Source organism: Fusarium redolens (assembly GCF_020744475.1).
Source record: "Fusarium redolens strain MPI-CAGE-AT-0023 chromosome Unknown BKA55scaffold_18, whole genome shotgun sequence".
Lineage (NCBI taxonomy): Eukaryota > Fungi > Ascomycota > Sordariomycetes > Hypocreales > Nectriaceae > Fusarium > Fusarium redolens.
Window position 1 is genome coordinate 33,837 of NW_025763681.1, and position 25,866 is coordinate 59,702.

At 51.2% G+C, this 25,866-nt stretch overlaps 7 protein-coding genes across 7 annotated transcripts; 3 read left to right on the forward strand and 4 right to left on the reverse strand.

Moving 5' to 3' along the window:
• Positions 1-470: 470 nt before the first annotated feature.
• On the reverse strand, positions 471-2,996 carry BKA55DRAFT_141590 (heterokaryon incompatibility protein-domain-containing protein). The gene is made up of 4 exons (XM_046184897.1): positions 2,929-2,996; positions 2,696-2,809; positions 2,274-2,645; positions 471-2,217 (listed from the first exon to the last, which is right to left on the reverse strand). The coding sequence occupies exons 2-4, from the start codon at positions 2,730-2,732 to the stop codon at positions 602-604; spliced, it is 2,025 nt and encodes a 674-aa protein (XP_046044081.1). The 5' UTR covers positions 2,733-2,809; positions 2,929-2,996; the 3' UTR covers positions 471-601.
• Positions 2,786-3,440, reverse strand: BKA55DRAFT_579874 (uncharacterized protein). Its single transcript, XM_046193924.1, has 3 exons — positions 3,204-3,440; positions 2,929-3,140; positions 2,786-2,809 (listed from the first exon to the last, which is right to left on the reverse strand). The coding sequence occupies exons 1-2, from the start codon at positions 3,240-3,242 to the stop codon at positions 3,021-3,023; spliced, it is 159 nt and encodes a 52-aa protein (XP_046044082.1). The 5' UTR covers positions 3,243-3,440; the 3' UTR covers positions 2,786-2,809; positions 2,929-3,020.
• A 663-nt stretch (positions 3,441-4,103) lies between these two features.
• BKA55DRAFT_695246 (uncharacterized protein) lies at positions 4,104-6,369 on the forward strand (the record flags this gene model as incomplete). The annotated part of the gene is made up of 2 exons (XM_046200134.1): positions 4,104-4,315; positions 4,908-6,369. The coding sequence occupies 2 exons, from the start codon at positions 4,104-4,106 to the stop codon at positions 6,367-6,369; spliced, it is 1,674 nt and encodes a 557-aa protein (XP_046044083.1).
• Positions 6,370-8,863: 2,494 nt separating this feature from the next.
• On the forward strand, positions 8,864-10,901 carry BKA55DRAFT_579881 (uncharacterized protein). The gene is made up of 4 exons (XM_046193925.1): positions 8,864-9,240; positions 9,308-10,259; positions 10,315-10,386; positions 10,452-10,901. Exons 1-4 carry the CDS (start codon positions 9,040-9,042, stop codon positions 10,565-10,567), a joined length of 1,341 nt encoding a protein of 446 aa, XP_046044084.1. The 5' UTR covers positions 8,864-9,039; the 3' UTR covers positions 10,568-10,901.
• A 2,577-nt stretch (positions 10,902-13,478) lies between these two features.
• BKA55DRAFT_481345 (uncharacterized protein) lies at positions 13,479-14,507 on the reverse strand (the record flags this gene model as incomplete). The annotated part of the gene is made up of 2 exons (XM_046186196.1): positions 13,479-13,938; positions 14,041-14,507. Coding segments are annotated over 2 exons (927 nt in total), but the record flags the coding sequence as incomplete, so codon positions are not given.
• Positions 14,508-15,480: 973 nt separating this feature from the next.
• Positions 15,481-16,962, forward strand: BKA55DRAFT_479244 (uncharacterized protein; the record flags this gene model as incomplete). Its single annotated transcript, XM_046186189.1, has 4 exons — positions 15,481-15,622; positions 16,124-16,387; positions 16,441-16,571; positions 16,603-16,962. Coding segments are annotated over 4 exons (897 nt in total), but the record flags the coding sequence as incomplete, so codon positions are not given.
• A 4,975-nt stretch (positions 16,963-21,937) lies between these two features.
• BKA55DRAFT_141739 (uncharacterized protein) lies at positions 21,938-22,790 on the reverse strand. Its single transcript, XM_046184898.1, has 2 exons — positions 22,265-22,790; positions 21,938-22,181 (listed from the first exon to the last, which is right to left on the reverse strand). The coding sequence occupies exons 1-2, from the start codon at positions 22,506-22,508 to the stop codon at positions 21,979-21,981; spliced, it is 447 nt and encodes a 148-aa protein (XP_046044087.1). The 5' UTR covers positions 22,509-22,790; the 3' UTR covers positions 21,938-21,978.
• Between the last annotated feature and the right edge of the window lie 3,076 nt (positions 22,791-25,866).

Genomic DNA, 25,866 nt, shown 5'->3' on the forward strand with positions numbered 1-25,866 from the left:
AATAGCGAAGAAATTACTAGCTCCAGTTTCCCTTTTGGGGCGGGGCTAGTGAAAATGTGGGACAGCTTATCTGCGCTAGTTAAATTGGGGAATCATCATGCTCTGTAAAAACTGTACTAATCCACAAGAGGAAATCGTCACTGTCGAGCGGTGACGGCATTGTTTCTTGAGTTTAGCAAGCAGCTACAACAGGAACATAGATCTAATCATTAATAAAAAATATCTTCATGTTTTTCAATGGCTAAGCTTCTGTAAAGAGTTATATAGGATAAGGAATCTTGGTTGTGGTCTTGAAAACCAAAGTGCTGATTCCCTCCTGGAGTATAAGACCTGAAAATATACTTATCATAATTCCTACACCTGAATTAGTTAATTAGCTTAAAGCTATACTTACTCTGTAGGTGTAAGTATAAATAAGACATTAGCTATACACAAGGTTTTAAGATGTCAAGTTGGATAGGGAACACAAGTGCAAAATAGTAGCAGCGGTTGTTTGACAGGTTACCTATATATATATATATTGAATCTTACGTTCTGAGGTACTTGGCAATCTTGAATCATAAATCCAACTCTTGGATGACCTTATTCAACATAGCAGGGTTTATACTATTGTAATGAAGCGCCGCTCTATGACATCCTCAAACCAATTATCAAGCTCCTTTAAGGACGAATAAGCATTATACAAGCAGTATACACCGATTCGCTCAAACACTTCGACCCGTTCAGTCTGTCGAAGAACTAGGCCGTGTGCTGAAGTGTTAGACCATACGTCAGATGTGGGGTCGACAAATCGGAGGCACCACGCCTGACTGCCTGCGAAACCGGCGTCATCTTGGTCAAGATGAACATGGCATTCGTACCGGTTAATAAGCCCTCCTGTAGCTTTGTGCTTGGTAGTTCCTTTCTCTGCCACTTCGATATATCTGAAGAGATTCGATCCTGGTCTCCACCTCCAGTTACAGTCCAACCTGAAGCGGGCCGGTTTGAGGTATCCGCATACCCTGATGTAACCCCCGCTGACTGCACCGTATGGGTCGGGAGAAGTCAAAGTGACATTTGCATCAATAATCTCGACATGGGACTCCAAATCGCTGCTCATTTCTATGCCAAAAAACACACTGCCTTGTATCGATGCCCAGGACCAGCTAGGGGCAATGTAGCTCCTCGGCTTGGTAACTTGACCCCTTGCACTTGCACGCCAAAGGAGGTCTCTAGTGAGATTCTGACGCCAAATGCCTGCAAGATACATATTTATTGACTGAGAGTTGGATAACTGAGAGTTGAATGCGTTCGCAACTCCCGAGATCGCGGGAAGCTTGTCCGAGGCAACGGTAAGCCTGCGCCCCGAGTACTCCTTGACAATGCGCCACCATTTGGTAAATAGGGAACGATCAGGGCTGGAGGGATATTTGAGCAAAGCCTTGTTGAACCAATTAAATAGATGAATTCCTGTGCGTCCGTCTTCTCTAAGGCTAAGTTGCTGGCACTGCCAGATCATCTGACGCTGTGAGAGATCCGAGGTATAACTGTAATGGACGACTCGCGGCGAAAGCAGGAGCTCTTGCAAGCACCAAGCTCTGCTGCTGACTATATTGTCTCCTGGATCAGGCTTAGGATAAGTGATTTGCAACGAATCCTTGTCCATATCGGAGAAGTCAAGATCGCAAGAAAGCTCTACAGACACATCGCGACGGAGAAGCATGCCTTGAGAACTATTCTCCGCCGACATTGCGGATAGATTCAAGATGGCTGACCTATAAATCTTGGCCATGTTCGCTGCCTCAGTCGCCCAGTCTTGACTGTCATCTTGAACAATGCAGAGTGAGTCGATCCACAAAAACTCAAATTCAAGAGTCCGTGTAATAGTTACGGCATCTTGAAACGTTTGAGGGAGATCTGAGAACAGAATCTCTGACTTCCTTTCCTCGAGTGTGCCTTTCGTAGTCTGGAATGGAACCAGCCCGCCCCAACAATGGCTCAGTGTGACATACGGGCCAAAGCCGCCATCACAGTACAGCCGAAGTGGATGATCTAGCTCTACACCTGGTTTTCCTACGTAAAGAACACGCTTTGGCAGTGCCGAATCCGCGTTTCCCAGACATTCTTTGTGTTGGTTAAAGCATTCGGCAATCCATGTCTTGAGCAGAGAGATGCTCTCATTCGAGGTTGGATCCACGGCTGTTGGGCGAGAATAGATCATTTGGCTTGCCTGGGTTCCTGTTTTCCTTAGTATCGGTGGATGTGATATATAAGGGACGAAGTAGTGTACAAACCTGGATAAGCTGAGATGCCAAGGCAGATTGGTTCCTGAGTAGTTCCGCAACTGAAGTAGATAGTACTTGGCTCGTCTACAGCCGGGATCCATAGTCGCAAGAGTGGGGTCTTGATATCTCTTTTGCTGCTACCGAGTATGCGTTTGTACTCCTCTTCGCCTCCATGGTGACGGCAGACCGCCCCCCATAATACAGTACATAGCCGGCACCCTGCAGAAGCTGACTGTTTCAAGATCTCCCACTGTTGGTAGTGGTGAAATCCGTTCGGCTTGTTACTATCCAAGTCATTTCTGCTCTGTGAAGTGGGAGGCTCTTGGAGTCGTTCAAGCGTAATCTGTGAGCACTTCCTACACAAAGACGTCGCATCTCGTTCTATCGAGTTGGGTAAGCAATTATATCCAGCCGATAAGATTGGTACTCACGGTGCAATGTTAGATCCGGTATAGTAGGCCCATCCATCTTTCAAACTAGGTTCAAACTTTTCCGAAATACAACAACAAACTCCCATAGCAATAGAGCAAACGCGAATTATTGTACTTGAGGTATGCAAAGGTTAGATTGTGCCAGCCCAGCATTAAAAAAATCTTCGGGATTTGTCATCACTAATGCATGTGGGAGGCCGACCAGATGCACGGTGAGCCAATGAAGGACTTACAAGTGGTCGAACATAACGGACAAATTAACTCAGGTAACAAGCGGATAAAAGGGAAGCCTGGTCTGCACGGTGTTCTTCCTTTAGCTAAAAGCTCAAGGACTCTGTTTGTTGATTTGAGTGCTAACTATCCACAGAGCTATCGTTGGTACCTCATGCTGAGCGGCTACGCGATAGAAATACCGCCTGATTTCTTCCCAAGAATTAAGACACAGTACGTCTGTATCTTGCGATCTTTTGAACGTCACCGAAATTTGTTCACATTGACGTTAATCAGGCTGCAGCAGAAAGACCTGAGGCCAGCGCCTGTGAAACATGGTCGGGTCCTAAAGCGGGGTTAGGCGACAAAGAGCAGTTGAGTACCCGTTGGCTCATGGGGCGAGGGCGCCAGGCGAGCCAACCTAGCAAGCTAGGTTGGGGTTGCGGGGTCAATTATTACGCCCACTCACGCAAGAATCGATACCCTTCTTCAAATCATATACTTAAAGGCTTAGGTGAGTGGCCCTGCTCGAATGATACTGAATTTTTGAGCGCGAGATGAGTTGGCTCCAAGCAATCGGGGATGTAGAATGGTAAAATAGCTGTGCAATTTCTCGCCCGAATCCTGTACGGCACCTGTTGAGCTGAGTTAATCGAATGCTATGCATCGGCTGCCTAGCCTATACTAAAGCGCCCCAGCGAATTAGAAGACCAAATGATCATCTTGGTGTTAATTGAGTTATGTTTCTTGGGACTATATACAACAAAAAAATGAAGTAACCCCGAAATCATGAAAACATACGTTCGGCACAACGACTCACTTCGTTGTGCAGGGGAGCCAAAGATGCGAAACAGACACCGTTAAATCCTGATTAGGTTAGTAAACTGACCGCGAAAATCGAAAAGCGTTAGCGTGTGACCGCTAAATTCTGGTTGGACAGAGAAAAATGCACTAAGAGCCAAATTGGCTAGCCTGCTGACCGCGAAATTCGAAATGCCAATTTTAGCTAACCCGGTGGCTTTGACTAGCGCCTCCAGCACGGGGTATAGAATCCAAAAGGGGAAGGTGCACGGGCCGCAAAAGTTGGTATTGGGCCCATTACCAGTGGTAATTAGTACAGTAGGTTCATCCTCCTTTTTGTTCTTGTCCTTGGCCATGCAACGCTTGCAAACGCCGTCTTTCAAGCCCATGTCAAACCATGTCTCCTGACAACGGGCGCAGTGTTCCATCCGGTCGTTTTCCAGCTCCGTCCAGAACGCCTCCAGGAGGTCCTTATCTTTATCAGACAACGGGCAATGCGACAGATCACGCGCCCAGTCCGGGTCAGGAAGTTCAAAATCTCGATGTTCTGGGCGTTCGATGGTCGGCTGCTGCAGCTGTGCGGGCGGACGGGGATTTCTTCCCCTTCGAGTTGGCCTCGGGTAAATAGAAAGACTCGATACCGGAGATTCGATCGGCGTCCCGAGTCGTACGCCTTCTTGAGAAGCAGCCGACGGACCTGGTCGGGGAGTAATCGGCGCGTCCGTTCGTGTTGACGTGGTGATTGGTGTGCCCAGTTGCAAGTCTATCAATGGCAATCCTTCTCGAAATATTGGGGATAACTCAGCTTGTTCTGCCGTACGCTTAGAGGCGCCTAAGGCTCGTCGATTCCTACAGTCTAGACAGTCGGTCGTAGGTCTTCCACATGCGAGTGACGACTTTGTCTTCGAAATGAATTGATCTGCTGGCTTCTCCTGCTTGCATTTCCTGCAAACGTTCATCGAAGGGATAGAATCAGCCATGACTGACTGTGTTGGATTGGAGGGTCCAACGACGGGATGGAAAGGATGAGGGCGTCGTTGGCAGGTCGACAACACTGTCATCCAATCGTTGAATGGAGACACACATCTGGCCAATCGGCGCCTAGTGGAGACACTCTTGGCCAATGGGAGTGGAGATTTAAAAGTTCAAGTTATCGTCGTAATAGAAGTCCTTCGGACTTAATAACTCACAAACGTGTCAGCGTAAGATATTACCTCAATAAGTGGAGGAAGCGGCAGCTTTACAACGAGCATCCGGTCAACAGGACACTTTATCGATCTTTTGAGCTTAACTTTGTTGAACTTGAAAAAACCGACTGGATGGCCGCAAAGCTATTGATGTTGTTTGGATATCTCGACCACCGCGATTTATGGCTCGACCTCTGCGTTAATGCCACCGACCGCACTTTTCCTGTGTGGCTTCGTGAAGTAGTGGCCGCCCAAGAGTTCAACCACCATTACGCCAGCCTGTGTAACTTATCCTTTGTCGAAGCCAAGCCCTGTGATGGAATGGGGGAACAAGTCTATGAGATTCATCCAGCTATCCACGAATATTCGCGGCGGAAAGCCAAAGCCAACGAAGCGGAGTACGTGAAAGCTGCTGTATCGCTCATCGCTGCAACAGTCCCACGGTCTGTCGAGAAGAACTTTCTGGAAACCGTCAAACGGTTGAAGCCGCACGCTGAGCAATGTATGATCCATATGGAACAAGACCGGGGCCGGACCGGCCTAGATCTGGCGGAGCTTGAGCGATTTGGAGATCTCTTTCGCCATTTGGGGCGTTACAAGGAAGCGTCTAGGTTATATAAGGGAGTTTTGAATATTCTTTATACGGAGAAAGACCCAGATGAGCTCACCGTTGGAATGATGAGTGGTATCGAAAATAATCTTGGCTTGATCTATCATGCTCGGCGAGAATACGATCTCGCCCTGCGAGTTTACGATCTGTCGTGTTCGAAAAGATTGCAGTTGATACCCGAGGACCACGATGCCTTGATGATGACACAGTACAACAAAGGACGGGCTTTTCTGATGCTCGGCAAGCTGGACGAGTCAATGCAGGCCCTGCTCGAGGCCGCCACCTACTTTCGTCAGCCGATGGTGTGGAATACTTTCCGAGATGTCATCGATTGTAACAATACAAGATATCAGATTTACTTTCGAATATTGAACGACATTGGGGAGATACATCTTAGGGAGAACAACGTGGAGCAGGCGGAACACAGCTTCCGGGAGGCATTCAACGGCCATGAGAAGTATTTTCATACGATGCATCCCGCAACTTTTGCTGTCCGGGTGAATATTGGCAGAGTATGCGTCGAGCGATCTCAATATACAACCGCAAACAAGATATTCGAGTACATCATTGCAACATACACGGAGTGGTGGGGAAGACACCATGCTGAGACTATGCGTGTAGTCGGTGAGCTGGCTGAGTCGCATATGCGACACGCTAAAATGAAGCGTCTGATGGGTGATGGAGCAGACTGGGAATTGAATCAGTCCATGCAATTGTGGACAGAAGTACTAAGCTTCTATGAGGAGAGTTATGGCTGTAACTCAGATACTGCGGCTAACTCTAGGTTAAAGTTACAACAACTGCAGTCACTTGGCAGTGGTGCCTCTAAGGACCTATATAGCGTGTATTACTTACCATACGCCTAGTAACTATTGACTAAATCAACTTTAGTAGAGTTAATGTTATTAAATTACCTAACGTACATGATAAGCGGGTGCAACAGACAAGCGAGTGCAACAAAAAATCCCATCTCAAATAGAAATAGCCATAAAAACACAACAGACTATTAATTAAGTAAATTAATCGCTATATTCTTCCAGAGACATAGCGACAACTATCTGACAGGTCCTTGCATTATGTCCTGTCTTGCCGCACGCTCTACAGCGCCTTTCCTTCCTTCGCGCAGGCCCTCCTTGACCACCACTTCTCGATGGTCCAGCCACCGCCTGCGCATCAGCATCCGTTTGATCAATTACTTGCCTTCCTTACTCTACTGTCATCACACCTCCTTTCTGTAACCGGGTTCTTTTTGCCCTACGCCGCCGGCTTAGTATCTCATTTGCCTGTTCAAGATCTTGGACCCTGGCCTCTAACAAGGCAACCTTATGCATAACTATCTTTGTCCCCTTAGAAGAAGACCTCAATGCTTCTAGAATCGACTCTGGAGAGCTACTTTTATGCCTTTTGATTCTCCTTTCAAGATATTCAAGCTGAGAGTCGGCCTCAAGGATAGTCTTTGGGGTCTTTGAGACCCAAGGGGTCGAGGGGCTAACTACCTCCTCCGCAGGCGTCGGAGTCCGCAGCTGCACATCGAGCTTCGAGATTACACTTTCTGGGTCGAGAGGAGCAAGTCCGGCTCCTCTAAAGGCTGCTTTAATATTTTTCTCTGTCATTGTGGCCTGGTAGGCGGTGTAAAAAGCCGGCAAGAACTCGGTTTTGGAAATGTGGGTTACAGAGCATCTGATCAAATGCTCGATTTCTCGCCCGTAAGCCTTCTTAAGCAGGCCAAAGCACCCGACATCAAGAGGCTGCAGCAGATGAGACGAATGAGGCGGTATACAAAGCGTGATGATTTTATTTGCCTTGCAATATCTCTCAAAGTCGACCGAGTGGTGACTTTGGTGTCCGTCGAGGATCAGGAGACGATAGCGATTCTTTGATTGCTTGGTAGTACACCGGTCGAAGTGCTGTAGCCACTCGAGGCCTATCTCGTTATCTGTCCAGCCATTAGGACTCGTCGCGATAGCCCAATCGCCCGGGAGGTTGCTTTCTCGGTACCAGTGGGCGAGGTGATATTGGCCCGCACCTATGATGAACGGCGGGATCGCTTGGCCCTCGGCATTGATCGCCTGAATGACTGTAACCCATTCCCGGTTTCCAGGCTGCACTGATTTTGGTCTTCCACGCCTTTCAGCACCTGTGACGACCATTCCGCTCGCAATAACGCCCATCATAAAGCCAGTCTCGTCAAAGTTATAGATTTCATCAGGTCGGATGCCATACTTCGCAATTACATTCGCTACGAGCCTAAACCAGTTGCGAATAATGATCAGATCTTCACATTTGGCTCTCTGGTAGTCATATTTACGGAAAAAATGCGTCTTGAGGTCTTTGTGTCGCTTGACGAAGTTAGAGGCCCAGCGCTTGCCGACAGGCGGCGTCTCGCGGTCGGCGAGCAATCGGTTAGCCATCTCCTCAACACAACGCAGTCGCGGGGGGAACCCTCGCGAATCCAGATCGAGAATGAACTGAACTATGATCTGTTCCTCTAGATCAGATAGTTTGCGTGATTTTGGGATAGAATCACGCGTAGAAAGGATACCCTTCTGTCGGCGATATAAAGTCCAATAACGGACCTGGTAGATGCCTGCGGCGCGTCGGAGACTTAATTTTGGGTCATTTTGAAGGGCACGAAGTGCAAGAAGAATCCTAGCCTAAATATTTGGGTCTGACATATTTGGTGGTTGAAAATTAATTGATTAAGTTGAGAAGATGTAAATTGCGGGATTTTTTGTTGCACTCGCTTGTCTGTTGCACCCGCTTATCATGTACGTTAGCTAACCCTTCAGTTTATAAAAGTTAGCCTTACTTCCGTGTATTAGCGGAAGTTCAATTAAGGGCTTTAAAAAAGTCAACCTTACTTCCGTTTATTAGCGGAGGTCACAGTCCAGTGTAGAAGGCTGGGTATATGTGACGGTCGTGTTTTTCCAAAGGATAAACTCGTCCGCACTGGTTGTATATTAGTAGAATCTGTAAGTCATAGACTACTCGAAGACATGTGGAGTGTAAACCGCTCCATGGATGAATCAACAAAGTTAGCACTAAGATTCATTTACCAAGGGTGCGAGAGCGATGGGCTTCTCAAGGCGTCCTACAAACACACCGGTGGCCGCAACTGCCGTGGCTGCAATCCCCACGAGGAACTCCAGCGCGACGGCAGGGAATTAACCGACCCAGTCTATCCAATAAGAAAAGAAGGCATTGTCAAAGTTTCGTTGTCATTTAATAACTAGCGTACAATGCAGGTGACAAAAACAAACGGGTTCAGCTGAGACGAGCTAATCCTAAACGAGGCCAGGTTGTGGTGGCTTGTTTCATGGAGGCCTGGACTTTCAGCTCGCCTTTCCCCGCTTCGCAAGGCTTAACTTGACTCTTGCCAACATATGGGGTTTGTGACTTTGCTTGCTTCTCTGGATGTTAATGTAACATCCGGTCCGTCATCAACGGTATTGATCTATAATTTCAGTCTTTTCAAAGAGCATACCGGCAAGCCGCTTCACAAGCATCTTGCATAGAGCCCCCTCACGACGTCGACGATGCCGCCACCTCCGCTGGCAACTCTGCCACCAGTCACGCCGGACGGGAATACATCATGTGCTTTCGATAGCCTACCCGAGCTTGTTAAGCTCGTCGTGGAAGATTGGGCCGGTTACAACATCTCGCTGCTGGTGGACACATGCCCAGGGGCGTGTGACCTGGTCTACGGCTCGGGGAACCCCGATATATCCGGCATAGGTGTGCGTCGGCCACGGATTACAAACCTCATTCTTTAGAAGGTATAGGAATTCTGATGTAGTTTTGCAGGCCATGTCCTCATATGCTATTCAGGGAATCAGCTCCCTCCTCTTTGGACCCATTCTCGGCATTCTAGCGCTGTACGCCAGCTCGGATCCCTATTCTGACTCGTTTTTCACGCTCCCGACCAAGCTGTGGGTGTCCGAGGCTTTCGCGCCTGTCGCCAGAAGCATACACCAGACAAACGTAATTGTCGCCTTCTCCGTGCTCCTCACGACGCTTATACGGGTCCGCCAGGCCAGCCCCGTGTCGGAACGTGAATTTCTCCAGCATCTAGCTGGCTACGAGGTCCTAGTATCTGTCATTTCTACCTTGTCCTACCTACCAATACATGAGTCGTCGAAGCTGAGAAAGGCGGTCCTGTGTTGCTACGTGCTTGGCACCATTATTATGGTCTTCATCGCCCGTGATTGGACGAGTCTCAACGCCGAGCCGTACGCCTCAGCATATGCGGCCATGACCAAGTATTGTGTTGAGCAGTACGACTGGCCGGTCCCAGAGATTAGCTTCATTCCTCCTACCACGAGCTCCGAGCTAGCCACACCTAGGGAGGAGCTGGTGAAGCTCAGAACGATGGACGTTCTGTTAATGCTATCGCCAATCTTTTTGCCAATCTTTTTGCTAACCTTAGGGCCAATCGTAGTGCCAATCTCTGTTTTAGTCGTCCTCCTTCTTTTGATCGTCGCGTTTGTCATCGCTTTCGTCGCTGCCGCCATACCAGTCTTCATATTTTTCGGCGCTATTCATGTTAGTAAATGGGCGATTAGGCATGTGTTCACTCGTCCGTACGAGGCAGTATGTCGCGGACTACATGTCGGTCCTAAAAGACTGGGTGCAGTTCTCATAATTGCAGGAGTTACTGCCCTGGGCGCCACATTGGTCAGGATCACCTTTGAGGCGATGCTGGTCCAGCGTCAGGAACTGCGTGCAGCAAGCGGCAACGCCTATCAGGACAATGAGTGTAAGCACCCTCACACTTGCATATGGCTGTTCTATATTATTAACCGGCGATACAGGGGGCTTCGGGCAGGTTGCTGCTGTCCTCGCGTGGTTCCCCGCGGTTCAAGACACGCTTCTTGCCGTCTTCGGTACGCTTCCAAATTTGCCCCCTACGACACACCCAACCTTGATAGAACTAATCGAGTATCCCAAGAGGCCATTCGTATCCACTACCACCGTGTCAGGATCCTAAGAATACACCGTTCAAATCGTTCAGGATCGCACAATTTCGAGCGGCAATCCCTCCTAGAGCACCACAAAACCACATAGGAGATCACACAATCAGATGGATAAGACCTTACTTCATCTTCCAAAGAGCTAGCAAATGGTTAAAACCAGGTATCAGCGCATTCTACTATATCAGGCTCACTCCACAAAATACAGATATCAAAATGTCAGTCTTGTCATCAGAGGACTTATACAATCGACGCTATCTGACATTCCAGATACATTTGTTTATAATCTAGCTCAGTTAGCATACTTTACTACCTACGACACGAAATGTGCACGTGAAGGCCCTACCATCCAGGACCACCTAATGCATAACCCCACCTAATGCATAACCAAAATTTCGCTCCTCCCATACAAAATCCAAATTTTCAATTGCATTGTATTCGGCCAGGCATGAAGATACTCGCGAACGAAGACCTGCACTATATTGCTTTTTTCATCGAATTTTCATATCGGCTTGAATTTTTCCCGTTCCGCCCTGTAGCCTGGTTCTCTAGCCCTTTGAATTTTGTCGCATTTCATCTCATGTACCCTAGGCGACTCCATCCACTCAAGCCGAACTTTCACCTAATTTACTCGCCACAACTCCTTCCGTAATGGTTCGCCGTAATTATACCGAAGATGACGTAGCTGAGGCTATATTCGACACCACCGATAGAGGCCTCTCACAGAATGAGGCGGCCCAGAAACGTGGAGTACCTCAGTGGACCATTTCGAGACGACTTTCCGGTCAAGCAAGCAGGAATGAACGTATCCAGGCCCACCAGCGTATTCCAAAGAGCCAGGAGGAGACGCTTATTCGTTGGGTGCTGCGACAAGAGTCTCTGGGCTATGCTCCCTCGCACAGCCAGCTCCGCGCCTGTGTCGAGGCCATCCTTCAACAACAAGGCGATAACAAACCTTTAGGCAAGCACTGGACCACCAGGTTCGTCAAACGTCACCCAAAACTATCTACCAAGATTGGAAAACGTCAAGAAGCCGCCAGATTTGACGGCTTTACTCCGAAGGCGGTCAATTGGTACTTCGATATCAGGGAGAACGAGTACGGCTGGATCAAGCCTGAGAACACAGTTAACGTGGACGAGGGCGGCATAATGGTGGGTTTCGGTAAGTCTTCTATAAGTACTCTATAGGCTTTTATAGGGCATAGCTAATTGGTTGTCCATGAGGCCTGGACAGCCTCGTGATCGGGAGCTCTGACCCGAAGAAGAAGGCGATGTTGAAAGGCGTTCAGTCGCGCACCTGGACTTCGTTTATTGAGGCTGTCACCGCAACTGGCCGTGCTTTGAAACCGGGAATTATCTTTAAAGGAAAAGAGCTGCAGAAGCAGTGGTTCCTTAACGAATTCGAATTAATAGCGGACTGGCACTACATCACATCACCGAACGGCTGGACAGACAACCATATTGCTCTCGAGTGGTTGAAGGACGTTTATCTACCACAAACGGAGCCTCGCGATGCATCGGATGCGAGACTTATTATCCTTGACGGTCACGGGAGCCATGCGCAGGTGAGCATTTCGGTGTTTTCGCCGCTGAGTCACCCGCTTTAGGGTCGCTGACGAGCAGTCAGGACGAGTGGATGGCTACGTGCTTTCTGAACAACGTCTACTGCTGTTACTTACCAGCACATTGTTCCCATGGTCTGCAGCCATTAGATAATGGAATTTTTAATGTTATCAAAGGTGCGTACCGGAAAGAACTCCAAAAGCTGGCTAGTTTGACCGATTCTGCGCCGGTTGACAAAGTCAACTTTATCCGGGCATACGCGAAAGCCAGGGAGGCGGGCATGAGGAAAGATATTATCTTATCCGGCTGGAGGTTTACTGGAAATTGGCCAATAAATCGGTATAAAGCTCTAGCACATCCGGAAATTCAACCGGACAAAGAAAAATTGTTGGAAGAGTTCAAGACGCCGAGCCCTCCTCAACTGCACTCAGATGATACGCCGAAAACGAGCCGTCAAGTGAGGGAAATGGCCAAACACCGAAGCCGCCCGACCAGGCGGAAGTACAGTAAGATCGCAAAGGGGCTGGAAGCTTTAGAGATGAAGGTGGCCGTTCAGAATGCGCGGATTACTGGCCTCGAGGAGCAGATGGCCCAGGTGCGGCGAGGGAAGAAAAGAAAGGCGGTACCAAACCCGAACCGACGATTCATGGCTCTGTCGGAGAATCTAGCGGCTGGAGAAGCTCTCCCTGACTCAAAAGAGGCAGAAATAGAGGTGGATGTGGATGAGGAGGTCGAGTCGGTGATTGAGGTGGGTGTCAGGTCAGAGGACGAAAGTGATGACTTTATGGCCGTAACAAAGCACTGCCAGCGCACACGGAGCGGTCGGGAGGTCAAAAAACCACGCAGACAGTAAAAATTGAGCAATTTTCTAGAAACTTTCTCCAAAGCCTCATTTATTAATTGAGAATCGGGCCTGTATTTGTGGACATCAAAATTTGGATTTTGTATGGGAGGAGCGAAATTTTGGTTATGCATTAGGTGGGGTTATGCATTAGGTGGTCCTGGATGGTATTGTTCATGTTGTTATATTCCTTTTCTAGAATTCTGTTGGTAGGTTGGCGGCTTCGATGTGGCCGGTTTGGCGAGTCTGATGGTGAAGCGACAATTGAATCAAGCGCAGGCGTCGAAAGGTTCACCGAGGCAGAACCCTGCCTAGTAGTGTTTGGCTCGCTAGAGGAAGACGTTGAGGCTGAGGCAGGGAAAGGTTGAGTGACAGTGCTGCAACTGTCAGGCGTAGAGGAAAGGGTCGGGGCCGGCTGCAGCACACGCTGCCTCTTTGTTGGCGTCTGGGCATGGTCAGGATAGTGCCGCTTTAGCGGTGGTGTATCGGGCTGGCCTGAGGATGAAGTTGGAGGACTCGGTGGAAGAGGGCTAGGTGTAGCCAGTGAATAGCAGGCAGCGCGTATATCATGGAAAGCAGAGGTAGTCGAGGATGTTTGCCGTTTTGGTGGCGCTGAGAGAGGCAAGACCGGTTGAGTTGTAGGGGTGGTGGTCTTGTCGAGAAAAGTCCATGAATCGGGAACGACAATAAAGACATAGTCTCTTTGGAACCCTGGCGGATGGACCATAACGCGATGATCAAGCAGGCCAGCGACTTTCCCTGTGCAGGTGAATTGGTCGTTAGGCTGGAACTGGGAATCTCGCCTCTCGGTCATTTTCTTGCACAGGATGGCCCAGGGATTCGTGTGAATGGGAAAGATGACGAAGACCTGGAAAGGGTGGAAGCCTCTGAATGGAGTCTTGTCGGGGTTCCCAGGACCAAGATAAGTGGAAAGTTGGATGAAGCCGCAGCACTTCAGTTGGGTGGCGTCCAGACCTGGGAGGAGGTCCTGTCGCAGCAAGGAGTGACCAGGGCCGGTGACGGGGCCAGCGAAGGAAACGATGGGCGGGACACAGGGGAAGCTGTCCATAGAGGCGAAGAGCCTGGGAAGCACGCTTTGGGCATATATCAGACGAGTTCGTTCGAGGATGTGCATATGGGGAGGGGTGTGCGTTATGACCTACGGCTGATAGCCTTGATCACGGACGATGAGGGCGGGCATGGTGTAGAGAAGGGTGTGGCCTGCATCCGATTCTAAACCGTCATGCTGCTCAACCTCCCACGCAAGTGCGTAGGGGTGGACGCGGCCATTCATGAAGAACCACTCTTCGATCCATTCTGAGGCAACAATAGGTTGATTGTAAATCGAGAGATTGAGACTGAAGAAGATGGATGTTGACGAGTCGTCAACGTCGGACCGCAAGGGCGCATATTCCGCAGCCAATAACCACGAGGGGGGAGGCAAGAAGATGCGGGCGAGCGTTTCGGCATTGAGGCCCTTGATGCGATGCTGATCCTGGTGAGCAAATCTGGAGGGGCAGTCTGGTTGGGCGAAGAACATCATAGACATATCACCGCCAGTGCCCCTTTGGGTGTCGAGCGGCTTTCGAAGGTGGGGCGAAGCATGGGCGACGGGCGAAGAGGAAGACATGATATGTTCCACATAGATTGAATGACTGACGTGGCTATAAGTGGGGGATTAAACCGCAGCTGTCGCGCGGCACGGATATATGGTTAACTAACGACTAGGCAGAAGATCCCTCAGTGATTCAGGTGAGGAATGACTCTTCGTTTCCGCCAGAAAGAGTGGTGAACCAGGCTATTCTATATCCTAAACGATATCCGTTCGATACCGCACTATCTCCGTGTTGAGACGGATATATATATATATATAGTAAACTAGGCTGTTCTATATCTTAGACGATATCCGTTCGATACCGGACTGTTCCCGTGTTGAGACGGTGAGTGACGCAACGGCTCCCGAGCTCAATGGGGCTGTTATATATAGATGATATCTGTTTACGGGACTGTTCCGTGTTGAGACGGTGAGTGATGTAATGGCTCCCGAGCTCCGTGATCTTGACAGGAGCTATGTATTGCGCGAAACGGCAACACACAGCTCCTGCGACCGCCCTCCCCAAAATCACGGAGGGACGCGGAGGAGAGTACAGTATTGGAATGGCCGCTTTTGACAAAGTTGCGGTGACGAAATGCTTGCGTGGACAGGCCGAGATTGGGACAATGGACGCATAGAGGCAGGGCAATGGGGTTTCAAAGGACTGTTAGTGGCTATTTAGGTACTGCAGGAAAATAGGTTGTAGAAACGACGACCGCGGCTACGGGGACAGTCGGCGGTGGGAAGTGGCCCGTATCCAAGGAGCCGCGTTGTCAACAAGCGGGATTGCTCAATTGAAGTAGCGTGGAGTTCCCGACGTTGAGGCAGCAGCAGCAGCAGCATGGTGGAGAATCCTGGCCGGGAAGTGCACATGTTGGGTGGAGAGGGCGAAGTAGTCACGGCAGGAGCGGGCCTTGATGTGGTAGGAGGCGGTACCGAGGGGAACTATAATGCGCGGGACGATAAGCCAAGATCGCCGTCAAGCTATGGCAGTCTGGCAAAAGCGAACCCCATGTTCCGACCTATCCAACCTAAGCAGTCAGCCGTCAAAGAGATCTCACGAAGGGAGCAAGCGGAAGCCATTGCACGGTTACTGCCCAAGAGGCGTCGGCGAGGCGGTCGGTTGCCAAAGAGAAGGCCAGACACAAGCGGTGCCTCCAATACAGGAGGTTCGGGACAGTATCCAGCATCGACTCGCGTACAACATGATGCTGCGGCCGAGCCAGCGGACGCTTCGCTGAGCGGACAGAGTCTGCAGCCAAGGGTGGTGGGTGGCTCATCTCGGGTGGCGGTTGCCGAGCCTGTGCTGTTTCATCGGCACGTTTTGCCCGAGGAGAGTCGACGAGGAGATGAAGATGGGGATGGTACGGCTGCGGTTGCTCAACGAAAGCGCCGAGGGGGAAGACCGGTAACCAGGATAATGCTTCGGACTGAAGATGTTCACCAGCGCCCCACGCGGCCTATCCAGCCTAGAGAGAAAGAGGGTATAGAAGAAGATGCGCATTTAGTCGGATGGTCGTCGCCAAGGCTACCACATCAGACTGCTTGTGAAGAAGCAGATCAGCCACGGAGAGACGATGCACAGAGAGACGATGCCACAGATCCGAGGCAGCTCAGGGGGCAGGGAAAGAGGACCAGCCACCTTAGCGGAGACCAGCCTCTGAGAAAACAGATTCGATTCGGAATGCGCAGACAGAGAAGACGAGATCTTCAAGCTGAGGACCTCGCCAGTGTGCTGGCCTTCTTAGAGGAAGAGTTTGCCGTAAAAGAAAGGTTGTCCAACGAGCAGACGTGGTGTGCGCCCATACCGCACGAGAGAAAGGTGTCGACCGTGCAAGACTTCTATAGAGCGTTCCACGATGCGAACGCGTTACCAATATGGACTTGCACGTTGTGCTACCGCAAGCGCACGAAAAGTGAGTTAAGAGAGGTAACATGGAACGAATGGGCGTCGAGCTGCGTCGAAAAGGGCTCTCGCTCGCCATTTTCATGTCAGAGGTGCTTCTCCGTGGGCAAGGCGATCTCGGGCTGTGTGGAGTGTGTACGTGGTTTGAGGCGGGGTGCCCTGTCGCCCGCGGCTCAGCTTCACAGACGTATTGGGTGCGAACACATGTTTCCCGATGAGCTCAAGGACCTCACACCGGTTGAGGAGAAGCTCATCGCGATGAATTCGTGTTATGGGTTTGTCACCAGGTACAGCATCCCAAGCAGCCAGAAGCAGACCGCAAGGTACCCGAAGCATATCAAGGGCCACATTACGGTGTTTCCGAATAACGTGCAGGAGCTGGCCACGAAAGTGCTTCCTCATCCGCTCGTGCAAGTCATGGAAGAGATCCATGTCTGGTGGCAGGGTGCGGAGAAGCCAGCACCAAGCGACTTGTCAGGCCTATTGTCAGTGAGGCGACGAGTCGTTGAGAGGGCTCTTGTGTGGCTTAGGAAGAACAATCCACATTACGCCGGGATCGAGATTGATGTGGCTGAGATGGAGAGCTGGGGCGCGCCGCCGCATGGGGTGCCGTCGGCGGTGTATGATTGCATGGAGCGGAACGAGCCAACGGCATGGGAGAAGACGCGAACGGCGCAAGTTGTTCCCCCCACGGAGCGCGGCATACCATGCAGTACCCACCTACCGGCAAGCAAAAAAAAAGTTTCCCCATACAAACTGCTATTTTTCAACCCCCTCACAAAGAGTCACCAAAAATAGGAATAACAAGTTGATTGCTGTTTTCCAGTTCGGAATTGAATGTATTTTAATATTCCTTTGGCCTCTTAACTGCGCGCCCTGCGCGCGTGCGTGCGACAGGTAACTCTTCCGCCTCCGAATTTGAGCCCTCATTCTCTTCCACTCCTCCCACCTCGATCACTTCCTCAACAGCCTCTGTCTCTTCAGCTGCTTGATGTGGCTCTGAAATAGCATCACCAGCCACTAGAGCCTCGGCTAATGTCATGAACTTCCTGTTGGGATTCGGTATCGCCTTTCTCTTCTTGCCTCTGCTCAACCGCCCGACTTCCTCCTCTAAACTGGCTACTCTCGAGCTTAGGGACGCGATCTTTGACTCTTGCGCTTCAAATCCTTTTGATATCACAGAATACCGTCTTCTTGTTGAAGGGCTCTTGTTCTTCCCCAGGTCCCTGATGTGACGGCTGGTCTTTGGCGTATTATCAGAGTCGACTTGCCCGTCCCTGTGGCCGTCTGATGCAGGCGTCGATTCCTTCTTGTCTGGCTGAATCTCAGGATGCATGAGCGCTTTCCGTCGTGAAATCGGCCAGTTTCCAGTCACTCTCCAGCCCGAAAGGATGTTTTTCTTCGTCATACCCACTTCCCTAGCTTTCGCATAAGCCTTGATGAAGTTAACCTTATCCACCGGCGCAGAATCAGTCAGGCTTGTTAGTTTTTGGAGTTCTTTACGGTAAGCAGCTTTGGAGGCATTGAACACGCCATTGTCAAGTGGCTGTAGGCCGTGAGAGCAATGGGCTGGCAAGTAACAACAATAGACGTTGTTCAAAAAGCACGTAGCCATCCACTCATCCTGGATTTAGGGTCAGCGGCACTTTCGGTTCAGGAGGTTCAGGGCAGGCATATACTCACAGATACATGGCTTCGATGACCATCTAATATAATAAGCCTTGCATCGGACTCATCTTCCGGTTGTGTTTGGGGAAGATAGACCTCTCTGAGCCACTCAATTGCGATATGGTTGTCTGTCCAGCCGTTGTCGGACGTGATATAATACCAGTCGGCCACCTCCTTGAGCTCATCGATAAACCACTGTTGTTGAAGTTCTTTGCCTTTAAAGATAATCCCTGGTTTCAGAAGACGGCCAGTTGCAGTCACGGCTTCGAGAAAGCTAGTCCAAGTGCGGGACTGGGAACCTTTAAGGAAGGCCTTCTTCCTGGGATCGCTACTGCCAACAACCAAAGAATCCAAGCCTTGATTCGCAATGAATTAGCTCAATTAATGGTCAGAACGATAGATACTCACCAAATCCGGCCATTATGCCGCCCTCATCAACGTTAACCGTGTTCTCAGGCTTGATCCAGCCGTACTCTCTCTCCCGAATATCAAAGTACCAATTGACGGCGGTCGGAGTAAAACAATTGAACCTCGACGCCTCCTGCCGTTTTCCTATCTTTGTCTTTATGGATGGATGCCGTTTCATGAACCTGGCTAGCCAGTGTACACCGACAGGCTTTTCCCTTCCTTGTTGTCGTAAGAGGGCATTAACGGTGGCGCGAACTTGACTGTGAGAGGGAGCATAGCCTAAGGCCTCTTGCCGAAGTATCCATGCGACTAATCTAGACTCCTCAGGTTTGGATAACAGCTGGGCAGGTTGTGTGACCTCTGACCTTGACGGTAGGCCCCTTAATCGGTCCCCGAGAGTCGACCGAGGGATCTCACGTTTCTGGGCGGATTTGCTCTGCGAGAGGCGGTTATCTGTGACATCTAACATTGCTTCAGCAACTTCATCCTCTGTATAAGACACGCGTGGCATTTTTAAGGCGAATATTAGAGGCTGGCGTCGGGAACAATGGAAGGAGCGTCGGGGAGGCTGGGTGTCAAACGAGACGTTTTGACAAATTTTACATTAGTCCCGTGCGACCATACTGCATACGTAATCAAAAAAGCAATGTGATGATGTCAGACGGAACGAATTTCCCAATACAACAGACATTGTTCCATGCCAATAACTTCAATTCTGATCAATTACTGTGTAAGTGAAATTGGGCATTTTGTATGGGGAAACTTTTTTTTTGCGTGCCGGTAGGTGGGTGCTGCCGGTAGGTGGGTACTGCATGGTAGATGAGGAGGGTTCGGTGGAGATTGAGGAGATCTTGGCGTCGCTCAACCAAGGACAAGACATTCCGAATGGCGGGATTGAATTTCTGGGGCCGAACGAAGATGAAGGACGCGACCAGGGCAAGAGCGAGTCCGAGAAGTTAGGGAAGCCGATCAACGAGGTCACCTCGTCGGGCATGTTTGCTCTGGATGCAGCGCCGGATGTAGCGGATGTGGAGAAGCTCTTGTTCGCCTGCAACGTCGTGAACGGAGATGCGGCCGGTAACGCCAACACGAGGCCGAGAACAGGGTTGGGATCGGTGGCAAGGCGGCGACGACAAGTTGACGCCTGTGAATCGTACATTCATGTTTCTCGCGGGGATGAATTCGCCGACTCATTCGATGCCTCGTTCTTCGCCAAGACCTTCCCTACACTGCTACCGTTCGGCGTCGGAGGGCCACGGCTGGTCGAAGAAGCCACCCTAGGCGCGGAAGGAGATGCCGATAGGTACGGGGCAGAAGCGGCGGCCCAAGACCTCATTTCATCCCGGAACATGAGTCTGCGAGCGTGGGCCGACGTAGTGTTGCGGCGCCACGGTGGTCGGTTTGCGACGCACCACATATTTGCATTTCTTGTGTTCAACATGAGCGTGCGGTCGAAGAACCGGCGCGTCAGCATGCTAAGCGTGACGAGAAAAAATTTCCGAAAGGCAGAGGGCATTATACGGTCGCTGTCCGCAGAGAGGTTAGCAGCGGCGAGGGTCGAGTTGGAGAGCTCAGGCAAAACGACCGATGAGGCTGTGAAGGAGCTTCTGAGAAGCCTTTCCCTGTACGGCTACCGGCAGCCTATGTCCAGAGAAAGCCGCTTGAGTATGCGGCGGAAGATACAGTCGCTAATCCTCTGCTATGGCGTACCGGCGATCTGGTTCACGCTCAACCCGAACGATATTACGAATCCGGTGAAGCTGCGGCTTGCAGCATACCGCACCCGTGAACCTGATGCGGCCGAGGCTTTCTTGAAGAGCCTCGACATGTCGTACAAACGTGTGCGGCTGGCCATTTCGGACCCCATGAGCTCGGCCATCTTCTTCCACCGAGAGATGACGTTATTCTTTGAGCATTATGTAAAAGTGGGAGGGGAGTCAGTATTTGGGCGCATCAGCCATTATTACGGTGCCGTGGAGACCAACGAACGAGGAGCGCTTCACATCCACGGGTTGCTTTGGTTGCATGGGAACTCGCATTTGAGCTCGATGGCTGCCGATACCGAGGGCGAGGACCAAGCCATGTGCCGTGACCGCATCATCCAATACATAGATAGTGTCTTCTCCGAGGTATGGCCCGAGATGAGTTGCTGACAATATAATAGTCGAGCGAGGCTAAACTGATATGCAATCTAGGACCTGGACCAGGAAGCGTTTTACGCCGTCCAAGCGGAGCGATCGGTAACATCGGATATCTCGTCCCTGCTGGGCAATAGGGAGCAGTTTTCGGCCGCATTTGATGAGGAAGCCAACTTTTGTGCCGGCGCAACACAGATCCATACTCACAGCCCAACTTGTGTCAAGTATTCCTTGAGCAAGGACAAAAGAGCAACGAAGCGTGGCCTTTGTCGGTTTCAGGCGCCGTGGAGACTAGTCGAGAAGACTGCTTTTACGGCAGATGGCGTGTTGCATATCCGCAGGAGGCATAGCATGGTCAATCGGTGGAACAAGGCCATCGCCGTGGGGCTCCGCCATAATCACGATATCTCCTTCATAGCGACGCAGCGGAAGACCATGGCCCTTGTCTATTACGTCACGAACTATGCGACCAAAGTAGAGGACCCGGTGTGGAAGCGTGTGGTTGCCGCAGCAGAACTGCTGCCCCTCGTCTCAGCGGCCGGTGGAACGGAGGATCGTGGGGAGGATCGTGGAAGCAATGCCGCGGGTGACGACGGTGCGGGGAATAGGACGCGACAGTTCTTGATGAGGGTGGCGAACCGCGTGTTCACGGAGCGTTCTTTATCGCAGGTCGAGGTCGTTGCACATCTTCTGGGATACCCGACCGAGTTCAGTAATAGCAGCACCTGGACGTTCCTGAACGTCTCTCTGCTCTACTGGCATGTCTTCCGACGATGGCGACACCTCCGGCAAGAGAGCGGGACCGAGGTTGCAAACGATTCCGCGGACGAGTCGATAGTTGTGGAAGAAGCAGGTGAAAGGATTAGCTATGCTGAGGCATACCAGCACCGGGGAGACGTTTTGCGAAGCCTATGCCTCTATGACTATGTTTCGCTCGTCAGACTCAAACGAGTCAGTAAAGATGAGATCCCTGCCGCTTGGGGAGAGGTGTCATTCGAGAGCGAGTGGGGTCCTGGAAGAGGCTGGTTGCAGGTGCTGAGACGGCCGGGAAAGCACGCCAGCGTCTGCCTTGATGGCTACCTGAGCAAGGATTTCGATCAGGATGACGAAGAGTTGTGCTATCGAAGGTGGGTCTGCCGCCGCCGACAGAGTGTAAAGGTCGTGTCGAAGAGGCTAACCTCCATGTGCTGGAAGAGCAGCGGTGCAGCACCTTGCGCTATTTGTGCCATGGGAGTCTTTTCTGTGCCGAGAAACGGACGACATCAACAGCATATGGGCGCGGGCACGAGAGGCGCTGCCTCCTAGAATATCATGCCTCGTTGATAATGTGCAACTGCTCCGACGATCGGCTGAAGACGCAAAACGCGACGCCCGGCAATGGGCAGCGTCATCTGGCGACGGTGAACTCACGGCCACACATGCCCACCAGGACAGGGCAGGCGAGGCGAGTGAAGAAGCCACATCGGCGTACCAGTCTGACAGCGTCGGAAATGCAATTCGTCTGATTGATGTTGTGAGGGGTGCAGTTGGTGCGGCCCAGATCACGGCGGGCTCGCCAGAGCTCATGGGAATGATGCAGCAGCTTTGTCACTTTCAGCAATCAGCATTATGCTCGACTGTTGAGCTCCAGGCCACCATAACACCCGAACCGGGGGAAAGACGGATAAGCATACGAGGGAACCGATTTTCCGGGGTCGTAGTACCACCACAGGGCCAGGTCAAGGCCATCAAGTCGCAGCAGATCTGTGCGTCCAGAGAGAGGGAGAAAATGATCCAGGGTATACAAAGTACCGTCGCGGCCCACGGGACCGATCGCAGCGCAGTAGTACAGAGTTTGCTCACCGGTTTTGGAGAGGAGGATATCCAAATGACGGCGGCGGATTTGGAAGGGACGGCAGTCCATGCAAGTCCGAGCATGGAAGTCCACTTTGGTGCATCGACGTCTTTCCTCGAGGCGGGAAAGGCTCTGGTAGCGCGGTTTACACTGAATAAGAGGCAGGTGATCGCTTTCCTTATACTATGCCGCCAACTCGACCTGATACATCGTGGGGAGAAAAGGGAGAAAAGTGATATCAGTCAGCTCTGCCAGTTCGTCGGCGGAGAGGGCGGAACCGGCAAGTCGAGAGTCATTGAGGCGCTAGTCGAGCTCTTTGCATCAAAGGGCATTTCGAACCGCCTGTTGATCACAGCGACGTCAGGGACTGCCGCAGCGCGGATCAACGGCATCACAATCCACTCAGCCTGCGGGTTCTCCAAGGACCAAGCGGCGGGCGCGAACTTGGCCAAAGATCTCGACGGCGTGCGATTGCCGAAACAGGCGGAGCGATTTGTCCATGGACAGTCGCGAATGGACTGGCAGGACAAGGCAATGTTGGTTATCGATGAGGTGAGCATGCTCGGAGCTCGGACGCTGTACGCCGTGAATGAGCAGCTCTGCAGGCTGCGCGGATCGCAGCAGGATTTTGGGGGCATACCCATCGTTCTCTTCTGCGGAGACTTCCACCAGTTTCGTCCTGTACAGGAAAGGTCGATCCTTCTTCCCAGTATGGCCGTCTCATGGGACGAAGACAACTCGTTCAAGGCCGAGCAACGGCACCAGCATGACAAGGCGCACGCGCTGTGGAAGAAGTTCACGACGGTTGTCATGCTGGATGAACAAGTGCGTGCGGCAGGAGATCCGGTTTTGCAGAGACTGCTGAAGCGGATCCGACTGGGTGTGCAGGATCGCACGGATTTAGAACTGCTCAACTCAAGGTGCTACCGGGAGGATAGGTGGATCCCATGGGAGACGGGCATCACCGTGGTGACACCACTGAATAGGGACCGATGGAACCTAAATATGGAGGCAACCTTGGCGTTCCAGATCCTGCAGCGGTCAATAATGCGAATCTTCATCTCCGAGCACAAATGGAAGGATGGCCTGCCGACGGAGGAAGAAGCCATCATGATGCTAAACCAGGGCGACGATAGCGCGATACCGGTACCAGCCATCTTCATGTTCGTGCCGGGGATTCCTGTCGTTGTGAACCACAATACCCACCAAGGGCTGAAGTTGGTCAACGGTGCCAGCTACACTGCTCTGGAGGTCATCCTCGACGAGACCCACCCGGGCCATCGGATCTCGGCCGATATGACGGTCCACTTCGGGCCGCCAGCGGGGATAATCTTAGAGTCAGAGACAACAAAGGATATCCACTTCGTCGGGATGCCGTCCGGCACGGTTCTCTTGACGCCCATGAGCGTTAGAATCCAATGCCAGCGAAAGAGGCCGTGGCAGCGCAACGACGTCAGCCGGAAGGGTTTGCCGTGCGCGGCGGCTTTTGCGTGCACAGACTACAAGGTGCAGGGCAGGACGCTCGAGCGCGTAGCACTGGAGTTGCGCGGGACGAGGACGACGAATGTCGACGGACGCATCGTCCCCTCGCAGTGCGACCCGTACAGCCTGTATGTGCAGCTGTCGCGATGCTCGTCGCTGGATGGCATTATGCTCGTGTCTAAGGTACGGGAGAGAGACTTGGTGGGCAACCGCGTCCCCCCGGAGATGACTGCCGCGCAGGCGAGACTGGAGGAACTGAGCAATAGGACCATTCGGGAGGCCATGCGCTGGTTGGACGACGATTCCCAAGGCTAGGGGGCCTGCGTTCGGCGACGTTGTCGAGACGAAATGGGAGAGGGGAGAGGGGAGAGGGCGGGGAAGCGTTACAGGAAGCGTTATAGGATAGGAAAAGCGGGAGGGCTCTTCTGGAAGACACAAACGGTCTCCTCTCCTCGTCACGCGTTCGAGCCAAAGCCAGACGGGTCGAACAGGCACGCACAAAGGAAGAGCTGGACGGACGCAAACCACCAATCACAAAGGCTGTTCAAAGTTTTAAAGGTCGCGGGGCGAAGCTGGCACCCAGCGTTTTAATTAGTTCCCAGCGGTTTTAGTTTTGACCAATGGAAAGCGAGCATTCCGACCCTGAGCGGCGGGTGGGGCATAAGGGCCTTTCGTTCCTCAAGGCACGTTCCTCAAGGCATGAGCCAATACCGCCAGGGCTTGAGCCGGATGACACCCCAGTCGACTCCACAACGACGTCCTAAAACAGCTAGACTTTGTCTTGGGCAATGCTTGACTGAACAGCAAAGCAAAGAAGATATATGTCCAGGTAGATGAACGAATGAATTTCATGAAAACACCGTTCATGGACATCGATATGTCACAGAGAACAATGCAGACTTTGTCACATTTCGCAGCGCGGTCAAGTAAATATATCGTACTCCCGAGGATTCATTTTGATAATGGGTGAAAATTTCTTCATATCCTAGATCGCTATGAATTTCGGTTCGTTTTGGCCTGTCACGTTGCCCGCCTTTTATCTTACCCTAGAGCGTTGCGTCGCATCTCTGGGCTCTTTGGAAGTCAACTCTCTCCTGTAAAAACTTTTTCTTTGCACCCGCTGGTAGCGCTCTGCTAGAGCAGAAAGTTTTTACAGGCCCTAACAGCTGCCTGAAGAAAGGGATTCAGAGAGTTGTCCTTTCTTCGTGACAGGTGTCTTCAACGACACTGAGCTTCGCGAGCTCTTGACATCGCCTCCGGGCGCTACTCGTTGGCTAGCCAACGAGTATTCCGTCTGGCTTATTTATCGCCTTTCCCCCCTAGCCTGTACTTAAGTAGATTAGGTCTTGGTGATTCTTCCAAGCCAGTCTCCTCCTATTCGCAAGTATTAGCGTTGTTCCCTCATTGTGAAGCCCGCTTCTGAATCACTCCGTAATTTAACGGCATACCATGCAGCGATTCCTGCGCTTTGACATCCAGCATAACGGGATACTGTTTTAGACATCAATTGCAGTGTTTCTCAGCCGCCGCTCCTTCTGCTTCAGTTATAGCACAAGACTAAACAATTGTTTCTTACAGGTAGATATATATATATATCTTAAATAACTACCAAGCTTTCGCACCTCAGTTAACCATGCTCGATCGGTAGGTTAATCCAAATCCATGTCTGTTGTGAAAGTTGATCCTTGCCAAACGGTTCATAGTTTGCTCATAAAGCTTTCGGGGTAGTTGGAGCTGGTTGGATAATATAACATCTCTATGCCTTTCAGTTAGAGCCCACCAATTTAATTCTATTGTTGCCCTTGGCTAAGTACCTACGGCATATGCTACCTACAGAAGTTATTCCCTGATAAATGACAGACTTTTTATCAAAGCGCTGCAAGCTAGTCCGTTCATGGGATGGTTAGTCTCATAGGCGGGCATGGTCGACATGCTTAGATCGATAGTTTGCCGCCACGT